The sequence below is a fragment of the Gymnoscopelus braueri genome (assembly GCF_963280865.1).
Source record: "Gymnoscopelus braueri genome assembly, chromosome: 19".
Taxonomy (NCBI): Eukaryota; Metazoa; Chordata; class Actinopteri; order Myctophiformes; family Myctophidae; genus Gymnoscopelus; species Gymnoscopelus braueri.
The window spans coordinates 20,868,769-20,896,656 of record NC_137621.1 but is presented as its reverse complement, the minus strand read 5'-3'; the positions used below and the strand labels follow the sequence as shown (position 1 = coordinate 20,896,656).

The following is a 27,888-nucleotide window of genomic DNA, read 5'->3' as shown; positions in this document are numbered from 1 at the left end:
AAGCGGATGATGCTGTTATGTAAAAACACGCTGAAGTGAAGTCGCAGTTTCTAAAAGCGCGAATGAAGGCGATTTACACCCGAGTTTTATTTCTGTTGACAATGACAACACAAATGTAGTTTCTACTGCAAAACGGCTGGCATTTTTTACGCTGGGAATAATAATTATCGCGCAGTTTCGAGAAAGGCTGCTTCGTTCGTTCTAGTGGATCGCGGGGCAGATCAACGCAACTCAACTGGAGTGAGTGAGTCGCCCACTGTTTTCCTTTACTTGCGAGAAGAACCATACACCTGACCCATCTCTCTCTCTCTCTCTCTCTCTCTCTCTCTCTCTCTCTCTCTCTCTCTGTCTCTCTGTCTCTGTCTGTCTCTCTCTGTCTATATCTCTCTGTCTCTGTCTCTCTCTGCCCCCCCTCTCTCTCTCTCTATCTCCCCTACGCTGTGTAAAAGTCATTTGTCGTTAATTGTACCCGTCTGTCTGGGTTAGTTGTCAGGTCTACACACAGTTCATGGTCACTGGGAGAGAGACAGACATCAACTCAATTTAACAAACAGTAAAGAGCGTCAACTGACTAGCTCCAGCCAGCTGGAATAAAAGATCAGTCATATCATACAGTGTATCACCATCTGAAGCAGTTTTAAACTTCAGCATAAACTTGTGCAGGTGGAAGAGTCGTCTTTGTTGTTTGTTCGCCTTTAATAGTGTGAGTATATGCATGGCTTAATGGCTACTATACTTATTCCAGTCTGATATGGTCACAGAAAAAAGCAGTTACACTAAGTAACTAACTATTGTTGCAGTGGTGTAATGTAAGTACATTTACTCAAGTACTGTACTAAAGTACAATTTTGAGGTATTTTTTACTTTACTGGAGTATTTCCAATTTTCAGTACTTTTACTTCTACTCCACTACATCTCAGAGGCAAATAATCCACTACAATTATTTGAAAACTTTAGTTACTAGTTACTTTGTAGATTTTGATGAATATTAGAAAACATACAATGACCACTTAAGCCCTACATTTCGGCCATTTGAAAATAGATGGATCTGTATCTATTTTCTGTATCTGTAGATCTGCTATTTTCAAAAGATTTGTATACATTTTATACATTCTGCATAATGAGTATTTTTAGTTTTGGTACTTTAAGTACATTTTTATACCAGTACTGTTGTACTTATTACTCAAGTACATTTTGAATTCCGGACTTTTACTTGTAACAGAGTGTTTCTACATTGCAGTGTATTGATACTTTTACTTTGAGTAAATTTGAGTACTTTTTCCACCACTGGATTGTTGCGTCACAAGATGGTTAATGGCATGATAGACTGAAAGTTAACACTGGTTTTAAGATGACTATGGAATTTTGGAAATCATCTCCTAATTCTTGTATTTGAATGTAGGCTTGCTAGATTAAATCTAGGGGTAGTGGGTACTGTAGCCTATTGCAGTACATAAAATTCCCCTTGGCCAAATGCTGCCTTCGGTTGAATAATGTATGTTCTTTGAATAAACAGCCTCAAACCATTAAACAATGCAGTCACAATAGCAAAATGCCATGCAGTAGATCTAGGCTGCTTACTATAGTTTTTGGAGATTGACCTTTTTCACAGAATTTTTTGTATCATGTAGTTGAAGTTATTAAAACAAATTGTGCCCGGGGGGGGGGTCATTTTGGCATCACTGTAATAACATGGACATCTCCTGCTCAGTTAACTTCATGATTGCAATGACATACAGAAACGCCTAAATGTGAGACACACCAGATAATGGCATTGGTCTCAGCTGTCTGTGTTTACCCTTCCATGGCATGTCAACAAGTCTGCTGTGAAAAGGGTCTATGGCTATTGGCTACATTATGTCTCTGCTATTCACTCTTCTCAGCAGCACAACATGATACGCCTATGAGGTTGATGTCATGGAGCATAGCGGCATCTTGAATAGAGGCACACCACCAGCATAAAGCTAGACATAAATCCACGACATAATCCCATTATATCTGTAGAAGTACCCTGTCGTGTCTAAAGTATGAGACTAATAGAGCTGTAGGAATATCTCAGCTGTCTTATCCTTCACTGCTTTAACCCTTTCCATGGTCTTTATAAAGATGGGTTGGGGGTGGGGTAGGCTACCCATCCATTAGGCAACATGTGGTTGGATGGCTGCGCATGTTAAAGTTTGGACAAAAGAGGCTGATAATATAAATCATTGGAATAGAATCAAATAGAATGCAATTTAATATTATACAATGGAATATACATTTATAGCTTTGTATCTTTCTGTAGTATTTTTGTATATCTGTCCTGCTTACCTCATTAATTGCCCTGAAAATGTTCACCCAAGTTCAAGTTTAAAAATGTCAAGTTTTTAAAATGTCAAATAATTATGGCAAAGCATAGATGAAACATTCACCACACAGGATGAACATTCAAGCGTGATTAATAAAACCACAAAGTGGACTCAATACCATCCTAACCATGAACCCATTTTCAGTCAAACAGGCAATAGACAGACACCATGGGCATTTTAGTCTTGGCAAACACGTTCCAGAAGAAGGCCATAGCAGCACCAGAGACTTTTAGAAGTTAGTATTGCTTATTATATTATACAATGCTTATTATTTACTCATTATTTCTCATTTTAACTTATTTAGAACTTATTCAAAGTGGGTAATTTTCCCTGGAAAATATGGCACAGAACACCAATCAACAGTATCATCAGACTAATATACTGTAACATAGCAAGACATCCATTTAACACAGCCAACCTTTCTTTGTCCCCAAAACACTTTTGAGAGGAATCCTAGGTGCTTTATTTGATCGACCACTGAGAACCATTGCCTACATCGAAGTGACTGTTGGAATACCAACTATCCAATTCCAATAATGTATTTGTAATGTGTTGATTAATTCTCTTTTCCTATATGTTTGCCAGCTTATAATTGTAACAATTGAGATAACAGTATTTAACTAAAGGATACTTCATACAGCCTTTTGCGAACAGTAGAATATCAGGTATACAAAGTTGCTGGAATTAACAAACAAAAATATGCAGTGCAAACATGTACTGTAGTATACTAGTAATTATGGATAACTGAATTTTCTCTGTGATGCCTGTGCTCATGGCGAATTATAGGACTTTTTGCATTGTGTGTCTACATGTATATTTCATGCTGAATGCGCCTGGCTTGGGCTGGTATTTCAATCTGTTTCACTTGTCTGAATATTTCACTAGTTGGTGTGACCAGTGAATCCCAATGGGCTCAGGATTAGCAGGGTTCTGTTAGTGCAGTCTTCTAAAATCCATTACCCAGCCCCCTTCCTCACTCTCACTCTCTCTCTCTCTCTCTCTCTCGCCCCCCCCCCCCTCTCTCTCTCTCTCTCTCTCTCTCTCTCTCTCTCTCTCTCTCTCTCTTACTCTCTCTCTTTCTCTCTCTCCCGCCATGGCACAATGCCAAAGACACAGCTGTGAAAATTACAGGTCTGTTTTGTGGAAGCATAGCAGAAGAGGAGGTAGACATGGTGGGAAGTGAGTAAAGAGACAGAGAGAGAACAGAGACCCAGAGAACAGCGTCAGCTGTCCACAGACCCACAGCTGTGAAGGTTAGAGCCTCATTCAGTTATCACACACTGATGTGTGTGTGTCAGCGTGTGTGCGTGCGTGTGTGTGCGTGTGTGCGTGCGTGTGTGTGTCTGTGTGTGTGTGTGTGTGTGCGTGTTACAGAGAGTGAGAGAGAAAGGGGGTCTGTGTATGCATGTGTGTGAGAGAGAGAAAATGTGGTGTGTGTGTGTGTGTTGTGAGAGTGTGTTGTCGGTCGGTGGTGGGGCTAAGTCCCGTTTATAAAGTGACACACGGCAGAATAGAAGGCCTCAGTGTGACAGCCAAACATCAGACTCTCCTCTGCTGAACAGCACATGGCACCGACCGTCCTTCACTCTGGCAGATGCTGAAAGTCTGACTGAGGTGCTGGCAGAAGGGCAGGCAGGAAGGCACCTCCTCCTCCTCCTCCTCCTCCTCCTCCTCCAGCCTTCTTCAGTCGTGTTGGAAATACAGCGACAGGCCTCCTCCGTTAGAGGGTCATTGTTCCACATGATGATGACAATCTCTCTCTGTCTCTCTCTCTATATCTCTCTCTCTCTCTCTCTCTCTCTCTCTCTCTCTCTCTCTCCCCGTGCTATCTCTATTTGTCACTCTGAATCTTCCCGCCCACTGCCTCTGTCTCGCTCTCTTAATGTTTCTTTCTCCTTCCCATCTCCGTCTCTCTCTCTCTCTCTCTCTCTCATTCTTACCATCTCTCTCTGTGAAAGGCTGTGTCAAACATCTGTATTTCAGAGCGACTGTCAGGCAAAGAAACGAGAGGACTGAAAAATTGCCTCTTGCATCCTGATTTTCGGCGAAGCTTGACTTTTTCTCTACTCTGTGAGATGTACTGTAAGGTGTTAGATTCCTTCTCCACTTTCCTTCTTCTACTGTTCTCTCACTCTGTCTTTCCATTCAATCATCTCCCTCTGCCCCCCCCCCCCCCCCCTCTCTCTCGCTCTCTCTCTCTCTCTCTGTGTGTCTTTCTCTCCATCTGTGATCCCCAGCATTTCTGCCCTCTCTGTTTGAAGAGGTGCAGCCAGAGCACCTAATTGCACTTCCTGTCCTGTTTCCTATCTGATCTGAGGTTCTGAACGGTCATCTTTACATGTAGGCTACATTCTCAACTTCAGGATAGAAAACGTTTTTCTATCTTTTTCAGCGTGCTGCCAACACTGATTTGTCCATATTCACGACCAACACTTACTCTGGTATGCAGTCTTGGGCTCATGTTTTGGTTTGAAAAATGAATGCATGTTTGTCTCTTTGTATAGCACCATTTCATCCACAAAGGCAATTCAAAGAGCTTTTCATAAGGCATAGGAATGTTTGAAAGGGAAATAAAGAATAGAAATTAAATAGAGCGATAAATGCACCAGAATTACTATTAACCATTTAAAGATGACTTCTTTTTTTTAAAGATTGGGTCATAAGCCCATTGTATTAAAAAAAATAGAAATCTCTGTTTATTCCGGCTTCCCTTCATCTACATACTACGGTACATCTCCTCTACTTTGTGATTAAAGTGGATTTACTATAAAGTAAGTTGTAAGAAAGATATATGATGCCTTATTCACCTGGTTTCATTTGGTTAATCTATCTCAGGAAAAGTGCAGACAGAGTGGGTAATGCTGGCTGCACTCAGTGTTTTTTGTACTTACGTTAGCACGCTACCATTCTGTCTTCTCAGGGTTTAAAATACGGCAATCTATTTAAAGAAGACCTGAAAAATTAATGCCAATTCAGTCGACTTGTGCATGTTAGTAGTAAAGTATCGGTAAAGGACAAGTTTGAGGTCTGCACTGTCAAAATGCAGGCTGTCGTAAAATATCTGAATTGGGAAGAATGCACAGTTTATGTCGTAGTAGCCTCGGTACCCATGCATGCGTTTTTTCTTTTTTTGGATGTCGTAGTGATTTGCATTTGAAGGGTATATTACCCTGTACTCATTAACCCATTAAAACTGAGAAAGCATCTGTGTTATTTTAGGATTTAGCTAGATGCAGTATATGAGTGTGTGTCACGATAAAAAAAAACAATAGCAGATATACAAGCTCATAGCGTGTCACCTCGTGCCGCGCTATGAGCTTGTAGATCTGCTATTTTTTAAAAGTTGTGAAAATGTGTGCAAATCTTTGCTATATATATATATATATATATTTTTTTTTAAAGCAAACATTTTGGGGGTCCCTGGAACAAAATCTTTTGAGATGGAGGGTCCGCGGCCAAATGCATATAATTTTGGGGGTCCTTGACATGAAAAGGTTTTGAGCACCACTGATACACCTGTTTGTCAAAAAAAACTGTTAGGATTTAGAAGACATTTTTAGAATCGGCCTCAGGTCTCAATGGGTTAAGGAGAGAGGGCGAGATCTGTTTATTTTATTTTGTCACCTTTCCTTTTAATTTATCCATTGCAATTTTGTTCACTCTCTCTTTTAACATCCGGTTGAAATACCACAGCCATTCAATTCCCCCCACCTGACCTCACACACCACCACCACCACCACCACCACCCAAGTCTTTGTTGATTGCAGACTAATAATAGAAAATAGTCTTGCATGCAGAAAAAAATTATATGTTTCACTGGGTTGATTTGTTTAAGTATGACTTTAGGACTGTCAGAGGGAGAGCAAAAGGTGACATCGCTACTGTGTCCCTGGGCATCCTGTCAGTCAACAGTGGTAGACTGTGAAACCCTGTGTGTTAACAACACTGAGGATTTGACTGTGTGTAGACAGTTCATAAACCCACTTGAAGATCATGAAGGTTATTTCAAGGTGAAACTTAACTTCAAGCGGGTCTTTCATGCTGGTTTTAAGGAAGACATTTTTAAGAGTGTGCTTGGCTGGTGTAGTGTATTGCATTGTCTGAGTTCAAAGTTTTGCAGTGTATTGTGGCGTATATATTGCTGTGTAGTGCAGTGTAGGTCATATCTCAGCAGTTTGCCCTCCCTGCCTCCACAGCACTCACGCCTCATTAAGTTACACACTCAGCCCGTTTACAGCTGTTAATTACACACTGTAAAGTTGATATTGATGAGGCCAATTAGCATCCATCCCAATTAAGCTTGATTTTGACTAGATGGCAACTTTACAACATGGCTGTCAAACTGTTTTGAAATGACAGCATGGTCCTATATTGTTTGGATTGATTAGTTTGTTTTGACTATTAATGTTATTTTTTTAGACTGATGTCATACCATCCAATAAGTTGACAGCTGAGAGCCCTCCATGCATCAAATGGTATATATGCAATTGTTTTATCCATTAAAGTTGAGTATTAATACAGTAGGCCTACATTATTATTATTATTATTATTATTATTATTATTATTATACATTATTGCATTGGTGAGAAGCAGATCCGAGTAGGCTAGCCTACTTGTCCTATTTCAGCTGTGATATATTTCGGGGGAAAAATTAAGTTTCTTCAAAGTGCACCAGAGGATCACTGTATATATGCTATGGTGATTGGTGGCTTGTATTGTCCATACAACTCCTCCTGACCTTTATGGAGTCATGTTAGATCGGCGAAGTTTGATCATTTCCAATGGGCTGTAATATTATCTCGTCTGTGCGCCGCTGCTCTTCTCTTGATGTCCCGGTGCAACGGCAATATCGCGAATGCAGCGCATGAATATTATCTCCAGCATGCTGCCACTTCGGAAGTAGGTCACCGTTTCACCGTTTTGCCATGTCTGTGTGGTAGGAGGCTGTTTAGGATCCGCGGATCGTCTCTCAGTTCGACATACAGTCCGAACGTACACAGTAGATTGGCAATCAGGATCGGGACGGAATTGTTGTCTTCTTCTAAACCGAGAACGGGACACAACAAGGTAATGAATCTTCAAACCCAACGGCTGTGATTCCAGTCACCATTGCAGATTAGAGGATCGGGGGGTATATACAGTAGCCTACATTTTAACAACTAGCCCGTGGAGCTCGTAATAATATTATTATTGACTGTATGGTTCGATCAAGCATGTTGAGGCTTCCTCGTCGCTGTAGATCATCGTCCCGGTGAGCTTTTTTACTTATGATATCATGGACTACAGCCGCGCTATACACCGCATGCTGTCAAATAACCCTGTCTGTCCACCACGATGGCCAACTCTCTCTGAGATGCAGGAGGTTCTGATCGGAGGTGTTTATTTTGTCATGTAATCACTGTACAATACTCGTCGGTGTTCACTGAAGTGCATCTATGTTGATCGTGTACTATTAGTTAGCGGATGCGGATCTGTTTATAATTGGTGGTGGTGGTGGTGGTGGTGGTATTGAACTGATGATTTGCCCAAGGAAAGCGGACTTCGTGATACGCCCTATCTAAGCTGCACACAGCGCAAGAGCAGATTCCCAAGGGTTTCTCCGTTTTGCCCTTTTCTCGTGACAACTAGAATGAAGAATAGCTTACACTATGCCCTTGGTTTGAATCCGTTTTTAGCCAATAAAACTGTTCTGAAAGTGTGTATAGCCTCTGACTGCCATATGTTGCCACATCCGCAACCGAGCCCCATCTGACTTCTAATAGCCTACAGATTAAACTCAATTAAGTACTCAACGAGCTGCTATTGAATGCCAAAAGAATGGCCATCAATTGCTTCTAAATTGGATAATGTGCGCCACAAAATCGTCTTAGAAATGATTTTACAATAGACTTATGCTGGTGCTTTGTGACATGATGACATCCATTATCCTTGTCCTTAATTGAAACTTTTTAAGGTTTTATTTTTTACTGTAAGTAGCCTAAAATAGTATAATTTTGCTTGGAGAAGGCTTCCAACCAAGTATTTGCCCACTCTCTTGAATAACTATACATTTGCAAGTTGTTTTCACTGGCATAGTTTAAAAAAAAGTCAACTTTTTGCCCCTGCCCCTAGACAGACCCCTGAGCTTTATCACTTATTACTGCTTAGTACCCTTGTATTACTTTATTATATAGCACTGTACAAGCTTGAGCGTTAATTTTACTCTGAGAGTGTACAAATGTAATCCTAATGAGTGGTTCTCAAAGTGGGGTCCACCGTCCTGGGACCCCCAGGGGTCCTTGAATGGGTTCCAGGGAGTCCCTATAACAAAATGATGACCAGTTTAGCCCCTCAGAGTTACAACTGGATAAATGAACAATTGATTTTACTGTATTTTGTTTAGGCTTATAGGCCAGTGGTTCTCAACCTTTTCTGAATCAGGGTCCACTTGAAAATCTCAATAGCGTGGGCCACCCATCTTACCACTTAAAGGAGTAGTTCACCCAAAAAATTACTTATTTTCTGTCGATTACACACCCCATGAAGCCTAGAATGCTTGGAGATTTTTTCAGTTTTTGACACAGTCTTAAGCCAATAATTTTGTGCCCGGGTCATTGGTCAGTAGGAGACTCAGTGCCACCGGAGACTCCGCCGGTCATCAAATTATTGGCTTGCATGTTTATTTATTTTTTAGGCTTTTCTGCCTTTATTGATGATACACAGTAGAAAGAGTGACAGGAAACAAGGAGTGAGAGACAGGGAGTGACACGCAGCAAAGGCCGCCGGGCTCGGGAATCGAACCTGCGACACTCTGTCAGGCATTAGAGCTACATGTGGTATGCGCCTTAACGGCTAGGCCAGCGGCACCCCAGAGCATGTTTATTTTAATGATCAGTCAATGTTCCGGAGTGGATCAATGGAACTAACATAGTATACTTTAAGTTCCTATTTATCAGCATCACAACGAAAACTCACTTTTTAGGGTTTAAAGAAAAAATAGCCAATTATTTTGGGGTCCACTTGCATTATCCTCATGGCCCACTAGTGGACCCGACCAGCATGTTGAGAACCAGTGGCTTAGGCCCAAGCCCCCAGAACCGAGAGGGAGAAGTGAAGTGCAATGGACGTGGTGGCCGATTATAGGTACTGCAGCTCATTACAGCTGGGGCCAGACACATGAACGAGTGAAAACTGTTTCGACCAATGGGCTCGACTCACGAGCTTGCGCACAGGGTTGCGCACGGAGGTGACTCTACTGCAGTGCGCATGCGAGACGACGCACAGAGGCCCCAAATAGGCCCCGCTAGAGGTCTTCACGGGTCCAATGTGACGGACCCGTCCGTACCCAAATGGACCCGTGGAAAATGTACCCGGAATCGAATGGACACAAGCTATTATTAGAATTCTGAGGTCAAGACCCGAACAGTGCCGAGAGCTGTCAGACCTGACCCGTTTAGAACCGTGACATACCGGAGCCGGACACGTACAAAACCCGAGGCTTCGAAATGCCCGAATGCCAAAGTTGTTTGCCAATTGCTAGTTATGATTAAGAGTTTGTCTAGCACGCTAAATCACACTTGTGTTTCTTACTTTCTTACCTAAACGTAGCCCGCTGGTTACTGCTGCTGGCAGCGCCCCTGGTCATAACATGATGTATAATCCCAGTCAATCAATGTGGACAGTTTGTAAATGAAAATAAATCCACGTTTTCTTTAGATGTACAGTATGTGTAATCCTTCTTCTTTAGCCATTGCTAACTATATTTTTTAATAACCAACTTATAAAATATGGATAAAGTGGTTAAAATGATTGTGATGCTGTATTATTATTATTATATATATATATTTATTTTTAAAGATTTTTTTTGGGGCTTTTTTATGCCTTTTATAGGATGGATAGTAAGTTGACAGAAAGGGGGGGGACATGCAGCAAAGGCTGTCGGGATTGGGACTCGAACTCGCAGCGAACTGTCAGGCTACTTTAGTTTGGAGCCTAGGTGACCGGACCGCTACGCCAGCGGTTCGTGCCATATTAACACATTTTACTGGGGACCCCCGCAAGGCTATTGTTTTGTCTTATACGTTGGACAGTGTGCCACACCAACATTTCACTGCACATACTTGTATGAGCATGTGACTAATACCTCTTGAATCTTGAAACTAGTCTTAAGACTAGTTTTGAAAATAGTCTTTGAGACTAAACTCAAACTTACTTAAAAGTTTAAGTTGATGTTCTTTTTCTTACTGTAGTTGACAGCCTATTGGTAATGTAATGCTAATATAACTCACCACTCCTGAGAGGACTTAAAATGATTTGTGTGTGTGTGTGTGAGTGTGTGCAATGGGCTTGTAATTAGTGCTGGGCGATATGGATAAAATCAAATATCACGATATTTTACACCAAATACCTTGATTTCAATATTGTGGCAATATCTTCCCCCCCCCCCCCCCCAAAAAAAATATTAGATCTACAAGCTCTGTGAGCTTGTGAGATATTTTTTAAACATTTGTGAAAGTATAAATAAGAAGTTAGTCTTAAAAACCAGGACAGGACTGTACTTATGCCATATCAGAATATTGTGATATCAAAAATCCCATACGATACTATCATATCATGATGGTATCAATATATTGCCCAGCTCTATAGTAAACACTGCTGTATGTAAATTGTTTCAATCAAGTCTGCATCATGTCCATGTTCTGTACAGCATTACTTTGAACAACAGTTTCTCTTTGCCAATAATATATCATCAGTCACAATATTGTTATTGATGCACTCCACTAACAATATTGCAAATTGCCTTGCTTTCTCTTGAGGAAACATGTTTCTGCTCTCCAATTAGCTGCTGTCTTTTTCCTTTATGCTGGTTATGTCATATCCAAATGAAGCAACTTGATTTGATATACACAGACAGGGGTACAATGTGAGTCTCCTTCTGTTCTCTTGTTATCTGAAATTTTAACTGCTCTCTCATGGATTGCATTTCACGGTTCACAGAGTCGGTTGGCAAAATGGGCCAAGCAAGTTATGAGACGTTTGAAACTGTCCAGCTGAAAAGTTCTGTCCGCTCAGCATCAAGCTAGCTTCCAGTAACTGTGCTTGAGTCAGTTTGAAAAGAGAAAATACATGTAGTACAGGAAAGTCAAGGAGCACTGCTTATCAGGTGATGGTAAAGGTAGAGTATAATCAAAAGCCATATTCACATTCCTTTAAAAGCATCTTTAAGAGTTTTTGCTAGATTAGTATGTCCTATACACTCTTGACTCTTGTTGGTTGTTGTACATGTAGGATACAATACAAAATGCTTTGCAGATAATCTCTCACACTGTCTCTTACTTGCAATATAGCCTAATCGTTTTATTGAAAAACATCTAGTGTTTGTGACTGTACTTAGCCATGGCATGGTAACAAGCATACTCTTCAGTGTGTGGGTGTTTTTCTTTGCATAGTTGGCGAGCAGGTGTATTCATGGAGGTCCGATTTTGCTTGTGTTTTATAAGATGAATCAATATTTTTATGCTGTGCAAAAATGGTTCTAGCAGAGTCAGTCATCCGCAAGCGTTTTTAGTCATAACTCATCATTACTCTCGTTTCTACTCACTACTACGCTTGGTTCTTTCTTTGAATGATGGAAGAAACAATGTCATAATAACATTTATTATTAAGTGGTAGTATTAGACTCCCAAAAGACCAAAATGTATGAAAGAATATTAATACTCAGGACAGGCAGAGACATTTTAAGCTTTTAGTTTTATTATTCTGCTGTACACAGAAATATCCTCCGTGTTAATTTAACTGTGAGACAGCAAGTTAACGTTGTTATCAATCCAACGAGACAAGGAAGCTTGTCCAACACCTGGCTGAAGTGACACTTCATCTAATAGCCCCATCTTGAAACTTTTTTTTTTAGATTGAAGCAGCATAATTGTTTTTGACAGCAGACTCTAATAGGAAGGCGGTTCCATGTCTTTAAAATGCACACATAGAATATGATTGCCTCTAAGTCACTCACTAGTGGTTGAATTGTCAGTAGCTATAACACACACACACACACACACACACACACACACACACACACACACACACACACACACACACACACACACACACACACACACACACACACACACACACACACACACACACACACACACACACACCCACTGAAAGTGTTTTTCACACAGGGAGTCAAGTGTTCTAATACAATGACTGCCTCATATTACACTTCCTCACCCATTGGAATTACAGAACTTCTGAAAGTGCCTTCTACTGCGTGCAGTAGGTTCCCAATGAGCTTTTCAGAATCAGTTTATTGGCCAGAGAATCTGTCTGTTTATTGGCATGTATGTTCACAGAGGAATTTGACTTGTCTGTGCATTGCTCTCACACAGTAGAAAAAGGAGGAAGAAAGAAAAAAACATATAACCTACATCACGGGAGAGGCAAAAGTCTAAAATATAATAGTACGATATCAACAAATATTTTTAACTAATATATAATAACAATGAGTACAACTGCTACTGGGCGGCAGTGGCTCAGGGGTAGAGTGGCCGGAACCGTGAGGTTCCCAGTTCGATCCCGGGCTCCTTCAGAGTTAGTGTCGAAGTGTCCTTGAGCAAGATGCTGAACCCCTAATTGCTCCCGATGAGCAGGTTGGTGCCTTGCATGTTTTCCTCCGCCATCGGTGTATGAATGTGTGTGTGAATGTAATGCATAATCTATGTAAAGCGCTTTGGATAACAGCGCTATATAAATGCACCATTTACCATTTTACTACTAGGTCAAACCAGGTGAAATAGGAGGAGTAGGGGCAATAATAGTGATCACATTGATAATAGTCTATTATCATCATCATAACTTTTATTTGAATCTCGGAGGTACAATTGAGGGGCAGACCCTCATTTACAATGTAGTTGAGTTATTACGTATATTGGAACTATAGGCTATATATGTGATGAGACGAGTCCTAAATTATTTATTGTACAGACCAAATATATGTACCAGATGAGTTATGCTACAGGTATTGTACAATGTACATATTAGATAATGCAGATATCAGATATTGGCAAGCGTGCAAATAACGAGAGCAAGGACTAGGAGTGATGTGTGCAAGTGTATATTATACACTTCATAAAATTCATAAAAATTCTGTTCATATGAACTACTGTGAAGTGAAGAGGCTACTGTTGGACAAAAGCCTCTGCCAAAAATGTACCGAAATAAGGATTTTATTAACCACTTTGTTAGAACACTGTGTATTTCTGTGCAATGAATGTTTGCTTGTTTACATTTCTTCCTATTTCTTTTTCACCTGAGAAGGAATGCTTCATTAATTTCATCCCACATTATGATTTGAAAGATGTGACTGCCCTTTTTCCTTGTAGATTATTTAAGTTTAGGATTAAACAGTTTCTATTGGCAATTACCAGCTGTTTGGTCAAATCATTAGCCTATCACTTATTGCAGATCAGATTTATGCTGTGGTTATTATGAGTGAAATTAAATTTGGGGTGGTGTAGGGATGCTAATTGAAAACAAAAATCATAATCGCTAATCCAAACTCGTTAACGATTAATTAATCATTAATCAATAGCAGACTTTCTGCTGTGTGACCCATACAGAATTTACCAATATGACACATTTTATTTTCCATAAGAGGTTGTGAGAGGTACTTTTTATATTTATAAACGAGAGGATTCACACATCGTAAGCTATAATAGGAAAATATCAAAAACATTTATCTGTATATGCAAATATACAGTGACAATTTAAGTACAGCTAAAGAGTGTGGACCAAAGTATTATTATTATTAACAACCTCAGCACCCAACACCTGTGTGAAGTTGAAAGTGAATTTCCCCCATGGGACTAACAAAGTTCTCCCTTCTCCCTCCCCTTATTAAAAGTTTCTATCATCACACCAGGCAATGAAAACAAAATCTAAAGAACTCTTCTGTATTCTGTATGTGTTGTATTTTCTGTGTTCTACTCGTGTGGTTATCAGGGCAGTGTGCAATGTGAGGCTGGTAATGGTTTGCGTAAGTCATTAATCTGTTCAAACGCGGTCTCAGAACGAGTGAACATTTTCCCCCATTGGTAGAAAAGTGTAAAGACAGTGCAAATTCATCATCTGGCTGCAGTTCAAATCCAAACTAACAAATATAGATCAGTTACAGAATAATTGGTTCATATATCACAATGTTGGTGTCCTAGTATGAGCCATTTATTAACAATAATAGATACCAGAAATAGACCTGGAGAGAGCCATATGTAATCACCCATCTTATTAGCACAAATGTATCCACAAAAAGTTATTCGTACTTTGGTTTGTACTGTAAACCCTGTATATAGGCTTGTGTGCAACACATAGACAGGTTAAAAGGAGGAGTGGTGTACTGTTCAACAGGGGGGTCTCAAACATTTTAAGGACCCCACAATTTATACACATTAGGCCACAGACCTCCATTTAAAAAGATCTCGTATCAGGGAGATTAGACCGATGAAAAGACACGTTAGGTTTAGAACAGAATTCCACAACTGTAGGCGGGAGATAACAGTGGAGAGAGTGAAACCTATGATCTGAATAGTTACTCTTATACATTCTCTCATTGAGCTAACTTCTAGCTGTTGAAATGATAGTGAAAATAAACTGTTCCTTCCTCATGTTGCTGGGGACCCCCTGGAACACTCCAAGGGGAACTACTGGTCTAAGGGAGTACTGTACAAACATTCACAGCGTTCAAACCCTATGGGAAGTGCACAGAAAGCTGTCTGGAGTGCTTCCATAGGTTTAAAAAGGCTTAAACAGTGCCAACAACATGGGCCGCTATTTTTCTGAGCTGACCATAGAAATAAATTCCTATGGCCGGGTTGTTGTGGTAATGAAATGCGCATTGTGTGATATGCCTTTTGAACTTCAGCTCTGCTTTCTATGAACAAAACAAATGCTATGTGCATATATCCAAAGTAAATCCCAAGTCTTAACATTGAAGTTCCCAAGTTAAGTCCCAAATTTAGATAATTCAAGAGTCAAGTCCCAAATTTTATAGTGGTCAAGTCCATGTGGCTTCATGTGCTCCTCAAGTCATATTTATTTTTTAATACAAAGTTTGTTGCCATTTCACCCAATGCAAAAATCGAATGAACTTCTCCTAGATTGTTCAGGTCTTATAAAACAGCATGTATTACTATGCATTTATTGTTGAAATGTAATTGGCTTAATGACTACATTGGGGTGAAAATGTAATTGCATAATTTAAATATAATGCGTAATAATAATTAATGATAAAACAATTCAAGAGTGTATTTTAATTAATTATTAAGTGCAGTTTAACTCATTGAGTGCCAATGACGTCGCAGACGTCACGTTTTTCATAAGCCCAGAGTGCCAATGACGTCTGAGACGTCATGAAAAAAAAAAAAAAAAAAAACTCAACTTTTTTTTTTTTTTTTTTTTTTTTGAAAAAAAAGGTTCAGAACCCAAGATATGATGATTTGAAGATTTGCTGCTCCATTCACTTCTTGTTTAACTTTTTACTGAAAAAGGCTGTATCTCGGCTCCTAAGCACTTTTTTTTTACAATGTATTTTTGGCCTTGGCACAGGGGTGATATAGCCAGAAATATTTTTGGCACTGAATGAGTTAATTTGAAAAGTCTAGCCGAAAATAGCCCCTGGAGAAAATAGTGCTTTGCGGAGTAAATTCAAATGTCCATGACTTCTTAACCGTGCAATAATGTTTAACCAACATTTACTCAATTATTCAGGTGAGTTTGATAACATTTTAATAGCTTTGGAGAAACAAATGCAAAATATATCTGTATGTACTCAATGTACTGTATGTCTGTCGGTCTATATACAGCATGTCTGCCCTTTGCATATATCGAGAACTCTGCTAATCTATTTGACTTCACACTTGTTGGGTGTATTGCTGAGGAAGTGTTAAGTCAATGGGATGAACCGTTCTGAATGGGGCACGCCTTCTGAATAGCAGGTCACGCACCTAATGGGCACCGAAAATGAATCCAAAATGGACTATTTAGGATGTATGATTTATAGCCAAAGCTGTGAATAGGCAATGATGTATTGATGCTGGCGTGGTCCTTTAAGCAGAGGAGATAAAGACACATGAATAAGTAGCACTACTAAATACATACTGTCTCTCTCCAGGGGGTGCGTGGGCCCAGTCGACGACCCATGATGATGCCTATTTGAAGGGCCTCTCTTAGCCGACTCACACCACAGCACACCCTGGGAACCTTTGGAAGGAAGAGGTGGTTTATCTGCTTCTCCATGTTGAGACCATGGTCAGAGCTCAGCAGAACCGCCCCACAAAACGAGGGAGGCCTCGGAAGGACAAAGGAGGCAGTGGAGGTGCAGGAGGCCGACTGAAATTGGGGGAAAAAAGAAGGAATCGCTTAAGAGATAAGAAAAAGAAGGAGAAGACAAAGTCACATAGAAAGAAGACACCCATAGTAGGTGATGAAGACACCCTGGACTGCTGCGTCCTGCTCACTCGTCTGGAGGAGAAGAAGGTGCTGGGTAATGAAATGGACGCATCAGGAGGTGGGAAGCGAAAGAGAGAGAACATCAAACGGAGGAAACGCTCTATCTCTATTCATAGAAGGACCAAGTCTGGACAAAGGAAAACGTCCACAGCCAATCAACGAATACCGGAACCAAAAATTGATGAATGCGAAGCCTTACTCCCGTTGCCCCAGCCCTTCCCTGAGCCTCGAAGGCGTAGAATGGCATCTCTTAACGCAGAGGCTTTCAACAGCTTGCTTCTTTTTAGAGGCGACTCTCTGACTCGCATGAAGAAACAGCAGCATCCCAGTGAGGCTCTCACTAAAGCTGCAGCTGTTGGCATACGTGAACGTAAGGGAGCTAAAACTGAAAAAGTTCCAAAGGGAGAGAAACCAGACATAAGTGAGACACCTAAAAAGAAAAAGAAGAGGTCAAAAGTGGAGCCTGAGAGCATTGACTGGCTGGCGTTACTTACACCGACACCCAGACGACAGGCAGGTCTCACCGCTGCAACGCTGCTCAAGCTCACCAGCTCTACGTCTTTACACAAGCGGCAACGCAAGTCCGACTGCAAGTCAGGGAGTGAGGCAGCAACAACTACGGCACAAAACCAGACAAGCTTTAAGGCTGGGTGCGAAGCAACCACGCAGACCAAAAAAATTCAACATCCCAAGCATGCACAGCAACTAAAGCGCGGAGAACAGGCTGCGCAGGACCTAGCCCATTCCCAGGTGGGATCAAGCATCCAGAGATGCTGTAGTTTGTGTAAAACAGAGTCTCTGGATCCAGGAGGCCAGTGGAAGGGGAGCACTACAGATCAGGAGTGCCACAAACCTGGACTCCACAGTAGGTCTATGATGGGGCTGCCTGCAAAGGCCATCAAAGAGGAGCAAGTTGAGACTGAGGTTTCCCCCTGCTATTGCTGTACACAGGAGCGGTGTGTTGAGTACTGTCACAGACTGGCCCTGTTCCTGGGTGAGAAGAACTTTGAGGAACCCGACAAAGGTTCACTTTCCAAGGTCTTCCACCACCACCACCATCACCACCACCATCATCTTCAGTCCCCCCACTCCATACCCCACCCAGCGGCAATATCCATCAGCCCCCACACATACACCTGCTTCCCCGGTTACTACGTCCATTTCAGCCACCCTGACACGTCAGCCTCCTCCATTCCTCCTATGACTTCATGCCCACAGGGCAACAAAAGACCCAAGCTACTGCCCAGCACTGGTCCCCAACCCTCGGGGATCCCACATCCAGTGTACTGCTGCACCTCAATGGGAACGTGCTATGGAGAGCCATGCAGGATCAGTGGCTACTCTGCATACACCAGTGTAATACCCACCATCACCAGAGGAGGGTGCTCCTACAGTGCCACAGGCTGTAGCAAATGTAACCACGCCATCAATCGAGGTAAGCGGAAAGAGATTTGACTTGATGTTGCCGTTACATTGAAATGTAGGCCTTTGTGTATTTTTTACATTTTGTCATCATCCATACAATATCAAAATCAGAATCGCTTTATTGAGTGAGTGTGATACTGGGGCACTCTGAGAGTAGGGGTCTAGTATCCAGTATGAATCAAGTTCTCCAGTGGTCCAGTTAGCCCTAGAATTCATTCAATACATTGCATGTATTACTTTTTTTCTTTTCTTATGTTGCATCTAATTACCTTGTGTGATTTTGGGTGACTGTATACTGGTTTTACTGTGAAACCGCTGCACAACCAATTGCTCCTTTGGCAGACAGTAAGTTTTACCTTACCTTACTGTACCTGCTTTCTACGTATATACAGCCATAGAACACACAATTTCATAACATTAAACATTCACAGCAGTACTAATAATATGAACACCTTCTTCAATGAGTGCACACATAATCACAAATTGCCAGGTGCGTTGCAGATGGTGTGGGGTAATTGAAATCGCACCTGGCAGTTTGTGATTACGTATGCGCTCATTCAAAAAAGTTTTCATGCATTTAGTGCTGCTGTGAATGCCATCCCATCATTTACAGAGGATATGGCCTGTGTGAATCTTGTGGAATAGTGGAGATATTTGACAAAATATAGCCTGTTTTCTTCCATAACATTCACATGGATTTGATACTATATGACAAGAACTGACCTCCAGTCACAGGGTCACAGCAATTCATTATTTGGTGAGTACACATAGAGCATGACAAATTAGAATGCCCCCCCCCCCCCCCCCCCATGAAATTGCATTGAGTGTTCTATAGCTGTACTGTGTATGGAATATCAGCCATTCTGGGGCTATGATTCAGTGTACAATAGAAAGAAACACATGACATTAAAGTACAAGCTTTTTGTTGCAGAAAAGTGTCTTAAGTGTCGCGCTGCCACATTTACAAACCCCATAATATATTAGCTTATATTGATTGTTTGGTTCCAAATAGTAACAATCGTATTGTGTGCGTTTGCAGAAGATGAGTTTTGGAAAGGCTGGTTATGTGGAGGAATATGAATTCCTAATACAGCCCTTTTAAAATGCATGGCAATGATAAGGCTATTGAGTTAGAAATCACCTTGTTAATCTTTGTACCAAGAGGAGTCTCAATGGGCTGAGAATTGCAGTTATGTTTGACATTTTGAGTCCCCCATTTTGGAATGTCACAAAGTGTCTGCCCTTTGTCTCTCTGTTTGAATGAGAACCACAGAAGCAGACGAGCTAGGTCTGTTCAGCTTAAAGACAGGGTGAAGTGATCACGTGAGCACCGAAAACTATTTGCTCAAGGGTTTGGAGCAGGTTTTCAACAGGCCTGTGGTCATTTCACCAAAGTACACACTCAAGTATGCATGTGTCCGCCTGTTCATGACCTCATTCAACAGCACTAATTACACATGATCACATCTCTCTCCCTCGTGTGTGCATGTGTGTGGGACTGTGTGTGTGGGACTGTGTGTGTGTGAGAGTGTGTGTGTGTGTGCGTGCGTGTGTGTGTGCGTGCGTGTGTGCGTGCGTGCGTGGGTGTCACATGGGACAGAAGCAAAATTGATATTTTGCAGCCTTGGTGTGAATATTGTGTGTGTTCTGACAGAAGCTCTAATTGGCTTTAATTGCCTCCTCTTTTTTCTTTTTTGCCTTGGCAGAACTAATTAAGAATGGTTTGTCATTCATGTCTCTATTATGTAACCTCGTTAGAGTGGTTTTCCACAATGGTCAGAAGGCTAATTCCATAGGTCACTCCTTAGGAGTGTGTGTGTGTGTGTGTGTGTGTGTGTGTGTGTGTGTGTGTGTGTGTGTGTGTGTGTGTGTGTGTGTGTGTGTGTGTGTGTGTGTGTGTGTGTGTGTGTGTGTGTGTGTGTGTGTGTGTGTGTGTGTGTGTGTGTGTGTGTGTGTGTGTGTGTGTGTGTGTGTGTGTGTGTGTCTCTAACCCTCCCTTTCTGTTCTCTCATCAGACGATTACTCATCAGCCCTGAACGACCATCATAGCCCCTCCTTCATCCCCATCTCTCCAACCCCCCGAACTCTCACAGGCTGCCCCGTGCCCACTGTGCCTCCAGCCGGCCAATCGGTGCCCCACATTCAGACACCGCTCTCCGACCCCAGCCAACCACAGCCGCCGCCACAGGTGGCAAGGGAGTGTCCACAGAGTGCCAAGGCGCCCAGCGGGTCGAGGTCTGGCGCTCATGGCAACGACGGCATCGGCCCGGCAGTCTGCCCGCCCCACAGGGATAAGAAACAGAAGCCAGGCTCTGCCAGCGTCGGAGGACGAGCCGCCATCAAACAGCTGAAGAGCCACCGGCAGAAAGACACCAATGGCTGGCGGGCGGTGGGCCTGCCCTTTCAGAAGGAGGTTTTCACTGTGGTATGTGGACAAAATCGTCCATGAACAAGACAACCTGAAAAAGAACATTTGTAATGAATTGTGACAGCCACATCGATGTCATTGTCAGTGGTTTTCATCCCAACATAATTGAATCGTCAACGTTTCCTCGAAACCACAGTCATGCATTACAAGTCAAAGACTTTACAGCAGTGTAATTCTCTTACTAATGCCCGATTTATGCTTAGTTGCGTGCCTTGTCGCGCAACCAACATTTTGTGAGCTTGTAGTTCTGCTAACTTTGGTGTGCTTGCTTAACCCATTAAAACCGGGAAAGCATCTGTGTCATTTTAGATTTTAGTGCTGGCTATTGAAAAATAGATATACAAGCTCACAGCGTGTCACTTTGTGCCACGCTATGAGCTTGTAGATCTGCTATTTTAGAAAAATCGTGAAAATGTGTGCACATTTTTTAATATATATATTTTTTTAAAGCGAAAATCTGTAACTAAAATCTTGGCTTCTGGGGGTCCTGGGAACAAAATATTTTGAGATGGGGGTCAGCGGCAAAATACATATCATTTTGGGGGTCCTTGACATTGACAGTTTGTGCACCACTGATATAGTAACGTACGTTTTTCAGAAAAATGATTTAGAAGACATTTGCGGGTCTCAGGTCTTAATGGGTTGAGTTCTTTGTGTGTTCCCAGGGGGAAGAGACTCTGGTGCTGAGGAAGTGTTTTGAGGCGGTCCAGAGGGATGGAGAGGTGATCCAGGTCAGAGACACGGTTCTGCTGAAATCTGGATCCAGGAAGAAATCTCTGCCTTTTGTGGCCAAGATCTCTGCCCTCTGGGAGGACCCAGAGTCAGGTAGGACACGCACACGCACACGCACACACACACACACACACACACACACACACACACACACACACACACACACACACACACACACACACACACACACACACACACACTCTTGTATTACTATACTTACTTACTTACTATACTCAACATTTCGATTTTATTAATACCATTTTGCCAATTCTTTGCCATTTTTAACCATAATCCTAAAGCCGAAAATAGCCGATCTGCAAGTTTAAGATCTGCAATTTCTGGTGCTCAACACCGGCACAGTCATGCGTCATTATATATGTGTAGCTATAAAAGCTAGTTAGAGAATGATAGCTGTAATCTTGCTTGAAACATGCTACCATCATACATCTCAATTAGTGCCTCCATCTTTGTGTGTCTTTTTCTTCAGGAGAGATGATGATGAGTTTGTTCTGGTACTACCGGCCAGAACACACGCAGGGGGGGCGCAATCCCAGCATGCATTGTGAGGTGAATAGCGCAAATTTATGCCACGTCTTATTCCCAAGAGTTTCTTCTACATTCCTTAGAGCTTTTTCATCCATGTCATATGATGTACAGCACATTCAGCTATGTTCTGTCAATGCCTTATTTTCTACACTCTTTATTGTGTTTTGAGAAGTTGTTGGTGCTTTTGAAATAGTTTGCGATTTTGAGGTTGATTTTGTAATTACACATACGGTACCATGCAAAAGCAGGCAAACAAGTGTGTGCAAACGCACAAACACACACACGCGCGCGTGTACACACATACGACAATGTATTCCTTTTAGGAACAGCCGCTGTTGTGTTTGCTTCTTGTTGTCAGTAATCTCCCTCAGGAACAAACAACTCTGTTCAGTCTCTAAAAACAATTAACCACAAGCAGTCTGACTGTTCATCACAACTCTAATAAACAGTAAACACAACCAAGAAGGAGCGTGTGCGCAGTGATAGATCTTTTGCTCCCTAGGGGGAAGTTTTCCTTTTGTTCTTAATTGTATTTGTACACAGAGTTATTATACAGATGTAGTCTTTTGTGGAGTATGTTTAGGGGGTCAAGCCTGAAGGCCTGAAACCCTATTGTTTTTGTGCTGGTTTGTGCACAGCAGCAGGAAATGCTGCTGTGGTTTTGCTAATTTCTGTGAGATGGTAAATGGTAGAACCAATGATGGGAAGTTGTGCATTGCTTGCACAATATGACCGTAATTGGCCTGATGGGGCGCTGTAATTAAAGGTCTGCTACACTGTAAGTGCAGTTTACTTGAAACTTACTAAGATTAGATACTACAGATATTCATCTAGCCTCACTCTACAAATTAGCCTCAAGAACTGCTAAAGTCTGTCTACTAATATATATATATATATTTAAAACACATTGACATCTTCTCCTAAACCGTATGTCCGACTGCTACCAAACTTTCTTACATAAACTTGTTAATACCTTATTTAGTTTAGAAAATATCGACCAATAAACTTCAAAAGGGCGTGGCGATAGTCTTGCGAAGGAGCTCATAATAAGGTGATCAGGGATTTGGTTAGTTTTTTGGGGAATTAATACAATTAATGATTTTATGTTCACCCCCACTCCTTTCTTCTTGTCCCTAGAATGAGATATTTGCATCTCGTCACCAGGATATAAACAGTGTGGCCTGTATAGAAGATAAGTGCTATGTCCTGACATTGGCACAGTACTGTCGGTAAGAATGACATCACTATAATTTCTGGACATGATTGATCATGTAAAAGGAACTGTAGAAGGATGAATAAGTGCTAATGGCGATCACATTGATGCGTAGGATATATTGGAGGTAAAAGACGATTGTTTTTACAAAATGTGTTTTTTTTCATGTTTATTGAAGATTTTGTGCCTTGGTGAAGTGCCGCAGCGAGGGCGTACCTGACAGTGCCACCTCCGTTGTGGTGCCGTCCACTGTCGGCCATGCCATCCCCGCCCACCGCTGTGTGCCCGACGACGTCGACCCGGAGCTGGTGTTTGTCTGTCGACACGTCTACGACTTCCGCTACGGACGTCTCCTCAAGAATCTGCAGTAGCAGCACCACAAAGAGTATGACCGCATCCAGTATCGGACATGAGATAATGCTATTATGGTTTATTGAGTTTCATGTTCCATAACATTTGCTAGCTGTGTTACCAACCACCACCAGAGGAGAGGCGCACTTGAATCGCTGTCACAGAGATACAAGTCCCCTGTGGCTCATTGAGCCAGAAGACTTGAGAAACGAGCTCTTTTCACTGAGGATTACGTCTAATTTATCTCGAGATGCTACACATTAGGAAACTATGAGAAATAGGCTAATCAATACTAAGGAGAATATTATGGCAATGTAAATGGTCGCTGTCATATATGGTCGCCTTGGTATGAGTTGCGTCTGTGAAGAACATAGACTGTAATCTGCTGTAGAAATGCTGCCGTAGGTCTTAGGAATATGATAATTGATAGATGTGAAAAGGCAGGAGATATACAAACTATCTCAATGAAATACACTGGCTAAAGATATTTGAGATGTACCCCTACTTACAGTGGTTGGACTTGGAAGAGTAACAACGTGAGATAGTGTTGAAAGTAAAGAGATGAAATTGATATTGCTTAGTGGATAAGGTCATCATAATCATATTTGTCATATGCGGCACTCACACAAGCCTCGTGTGAGGGTATGTAAACATATAGGCTTCATAGAAAAGATGTGCTGTAGAGTCTTCATTTCTTGCCGTTTTGTCAACATGCATAAGCAAAAGTCTGTTAGCAAAAATGATGTAGTCTGAGAAAATGGAGAGAACTTTCCTCAACAGCAGGGTTGGTTTTAGACACCCATCTATTGACCCTTGTTGTACAAAAGGAGCCAACAGCAAACCTAAGTTGTGTTGTGCCTAAATACGCTTCAACACTGAACTTCTGAAAGAGATCAAATATAATAGATCATTTTTCATAACATTACACCTTTATTTAATTATTTTTTTTGCACGCTGCTACTTCAGCAAAAAGCACAATTCAAGCAGACTTGTGTGATTTAATTTTACGGTGTGAAAATAACCAATAAGTCAGACAGGAAGGTAATTTTGTAATACTCACATTTTATTGCCCCAATGCTAGGAATATCTTGTTTTTATATATGCTAGATGTTGGCCAGAAGATTTGATCTCCGTGTCAGCCAACTGTATATTTTGCATTTATATATCAGGATGAGTCTCTCTTCATGGCAGATGGTATCAATTACTCACATATTTTTCATTTGTTCATGGATGAGATGATCAGAAATGTATTCACTGTAGCATTTAGATATGTGATGATTCATTCCTGTTTCTAAAAGAAATTTATTTATTTCTGTATTGAGAACATATTATTTATTTTCAATATATAATTCTGAAGAGGTGTATAGAGTTTTAGAAGAACAAAGTTCATTCCTGATTAGAAAGGAGGTCTAACTTATTGCCTCTCCCTAGCTGCACTGTCCTTAAGATGAAGCAACTAAGATGTGTGTCGCTTGCAATAGTCTTTGAAATCCATCCTTGTATTTTTTTCTGTGATTGAGTGGGCTTGTCTTGCACAATGGAGCCAATTATGTCCTGTCTCTTGAGAAAAACAAAAAACCTAACGCTTGCTTTGGAAGGAAGTGTTTCAGAAGGATTTTAGATACAATATTAATTAGGTCTGATAACTAACAGAGACACAAATCTGTCGGACCAAAATGTCCCTTGGCTTAAGGCATATTATGCTTCACTGCATGACCCTTTCAATCCACAAAAATGACATATTTCCTATAGAAATGGAAGTGAATCGCGTTAACCCTTTTTTACAGTGTGGCACATAGGACCTAGACCTACGGGTGTCTAGAAGTGGCCCCGGGTATATGTGTGGCTTTGTCTCTTGGCGGCTAATCTTACAAAGCGCTGGACTGATCAACGCCACATTTCTTGTGCATGCTGCCAGTAGGCCAAGGAAGTAAATCCCTTAGTATCTTACACATATTGTGAATTCACAACCCGCTCAATATGACGTCATCTTCATGACTTCGTTAACATGACGTCAGAGATCCACAGGGAAGCCACAGTGTTATTAGACCCCGTCTTATTCAGTTGGAAATAGGTAATTTTTGAATTTTGAAAGGGACGTTCGTACCATTTCCCTCTTATTCCCCCTTTTCTGTTCCCTCGCTTTCTTTCGTATGATAAAGACTTACCGCCTCTTCATTCTAGCACACTGGTGAGTTTTATACTGTACACTGATTTAAACCAAACCGATCCCTCCATCGCCCCATGCTCTTGCTATTACTGCCTTATTGAACATTCCCAGCCTTTCATTTAGAAACAGCTTGATTATAGATCGTAGCCTATATTTGTGTAACTGCTGATCTTGGTTCACTGACCACCCACCACCAGGCTCCCTCTGACATCTCATTCATATCATCTGAAAGGCAAAAGTGACCCTAAATCAGCACTCCTACAGTCATTTCAGACTTTTGATCAAATGTTTGAATCAGACTTGAAATACCAACATACTCTGTAGAATCCTGAGTGTACATTTTTACTGTGTGTACACGAGTTAAAGGTAGGGTAAGTGATTTTCTTTGGTTAAAATAAGTGTTAAATAGCTCTATATTCTGATAGTACTCATTGCTATAGAGTGTTTGTTCAGTAAAAGGAGTCTCCTTGTCTCTCCAGCTCTTTATAAAACAGAAAATGCATTTTCGTTTCAGTTTCAGTTTCATTTCCAATTTTATCCAATCAGGATAGAGAACTCAATCAGGATATAGATTAAGCAAGTACAATTGGAAGTGATGACACTAAGAAATGAGCAGGCAAAATTGGAACTGGAATACTATAAAATGAAGCTTAAAATGGGTACTTTCTCCTGATTGGCTATTACTGAACAAACACTCTATAGCAATGATTACTATCAGAATATAGTGCTTCAACCTTTTAACAAAATACATTTTGTTTTAACCAAAAAATATCACTTTCCCTACCTTTTAAATTATCAAAAGCTTAACATTTTGCAGTGCACCTGCCTACTTTTTCTGCTTCCCTCCCCGGGTGACACGGATTCAGTTTACATCCTGTTGAATCAGGGAAGTGGTAATGCATTGGAATAATAAAAAAAGACAATATTTATATTTAATTTCACTAATTGAATTTCAATGTATCCAATATACTGTATATGGAGAATGATGGAGATGGGATACTTTTATTTCAATTTGGTCATTGTTATAAAATGTTGAGCTGACTCCAGCCCTGTCCTCTAAGCCTGCCTTCTGAAGAAACCAAAGGTTATTATCAGTTTCCAGCAAAACTCTGACATGCTATAACAGTGGTTCTCATTGTGGGGTCCCCAGCAAAAAAATATATATAATACTGCATCACAATCAATTTAACCTCTTAATCCATATTTTATACGTTGGCTATTCAAAAATAGCAGATGTACATCTGCTATTTTTGAACATTTTGTAAAAAATCTTGAAAGTATTGGAGAATTTTGAATAATTTTGATTTTTTTTTTACACAAATCTCTTATGGGTGTCAGTTGGGGGTCCGCGGCCAAATACATATCAATTTATCCGTGACATGGAAAAAGTGTGAGAACCATTGCGCTATAACACTTTCATTCTTTGAACTATGATAGGGGCGTAAATCACACAGCACAATATAGCAGAGTCAGAGAGTCTAGTTCACTACCTTTCAGTTTAGTTCAGGGGAGTTAGCACTGGTTTGATTTAGCCCTGCAGTTTAAAACACCCCTTTAGGCGTTCCTGACCACTCAACTTCTATCTGCCTTAGGAATCGTTTGACGGACTCATTATGTTTAATTAAGATGTGTGATAGATACTATGTCTTACATGGCCCCTCGTGCCTCTTCCCAAATACCTATATTCCAAGCTTCTTTTCCATTGAGAGGACAAGTATTTGCTGTTTTACTGTATGTTCCAAATGCCTTTTTTTCTTCTTTTCTTCTTTTTTTGTGAAATGATGCTGGTTTCATCTTGAATCACTTCAAAGAATTGTTTGTACCAAAAAGAGTGAGAAGGGAATCGAAGCGTCAATTTCTGTTCATTCCCAGGTGTACAAAAATGATACTTTACCATTGGTTCCAGGTGTGAAATTAGTACATAAACTAGCATGGAGTTTGGGGAAAATCTTGGAAAATATTATTCATAGCACAGAGTATTTGTATGGTTTAAAATGGACCTCTGTAATATAAGAAAATATTTAATTGTAATAAATAATATATGAGTTTGAACAGATTTTTGTTGTGATTTTTAAGCCCCAAATCAATACATTTACAACTGCAGTAAGAGGTTTGTCCCACATGGTGGCATACAGTACTAAGTAAATTGTCAGTCACCAAGAATATTACCAGAAACACACAGACTTCGCCC

General features: G+C 40.9%; 1 protein-coding gene across 3 annotated transcripts; it reads left to right on the top strand.

Annotated features, from left to right (window-relative positions):
* The first annotated feature begins 34 nt into the window (after window positions 1-34).
* Window positions 35-27,802, top strand: bahd1 (bromo adjacent homology domain containing 1). Of its 3 annotated transcripts, none has more exons than XM_080413603.1 (7): window positions 35-240; window positions 16,495-18,267; window positions 20,273-20,682; window positions 21,351-21,510; window positions 21,905-21,984; window positions 23,101-23,192; window positions 23,355-27,802. In XM_080413603.1, exons 2-7 carry the CDS (start codon window positions 16,629-16,631, stop codon window positions 23,545-23,547), a joined length of 2,574 nt encoding a protein of 857 aa, XP_080269729.1. In that variant the 5' UTR covers window positions 35-240; window positions 16,495-16,628; the 3' UTR covers window positions 23,548-27,802. The 3 variants fall into 3 exon arrangements, with proteins under 3 accessions (XP_080269729.1, XP_080269727.1, XP_080269728.1); XM_080413601.1 differs by having other exon boundaries at window positions 35-244; XM_080413602.1 differs by lacking the exon at window positions 35-240 and adding an exon at window positions 7,275-7,415.
* The last annotated feature ends 86 nt before the right edge of the window (window positions 27,803-27,888 follow it).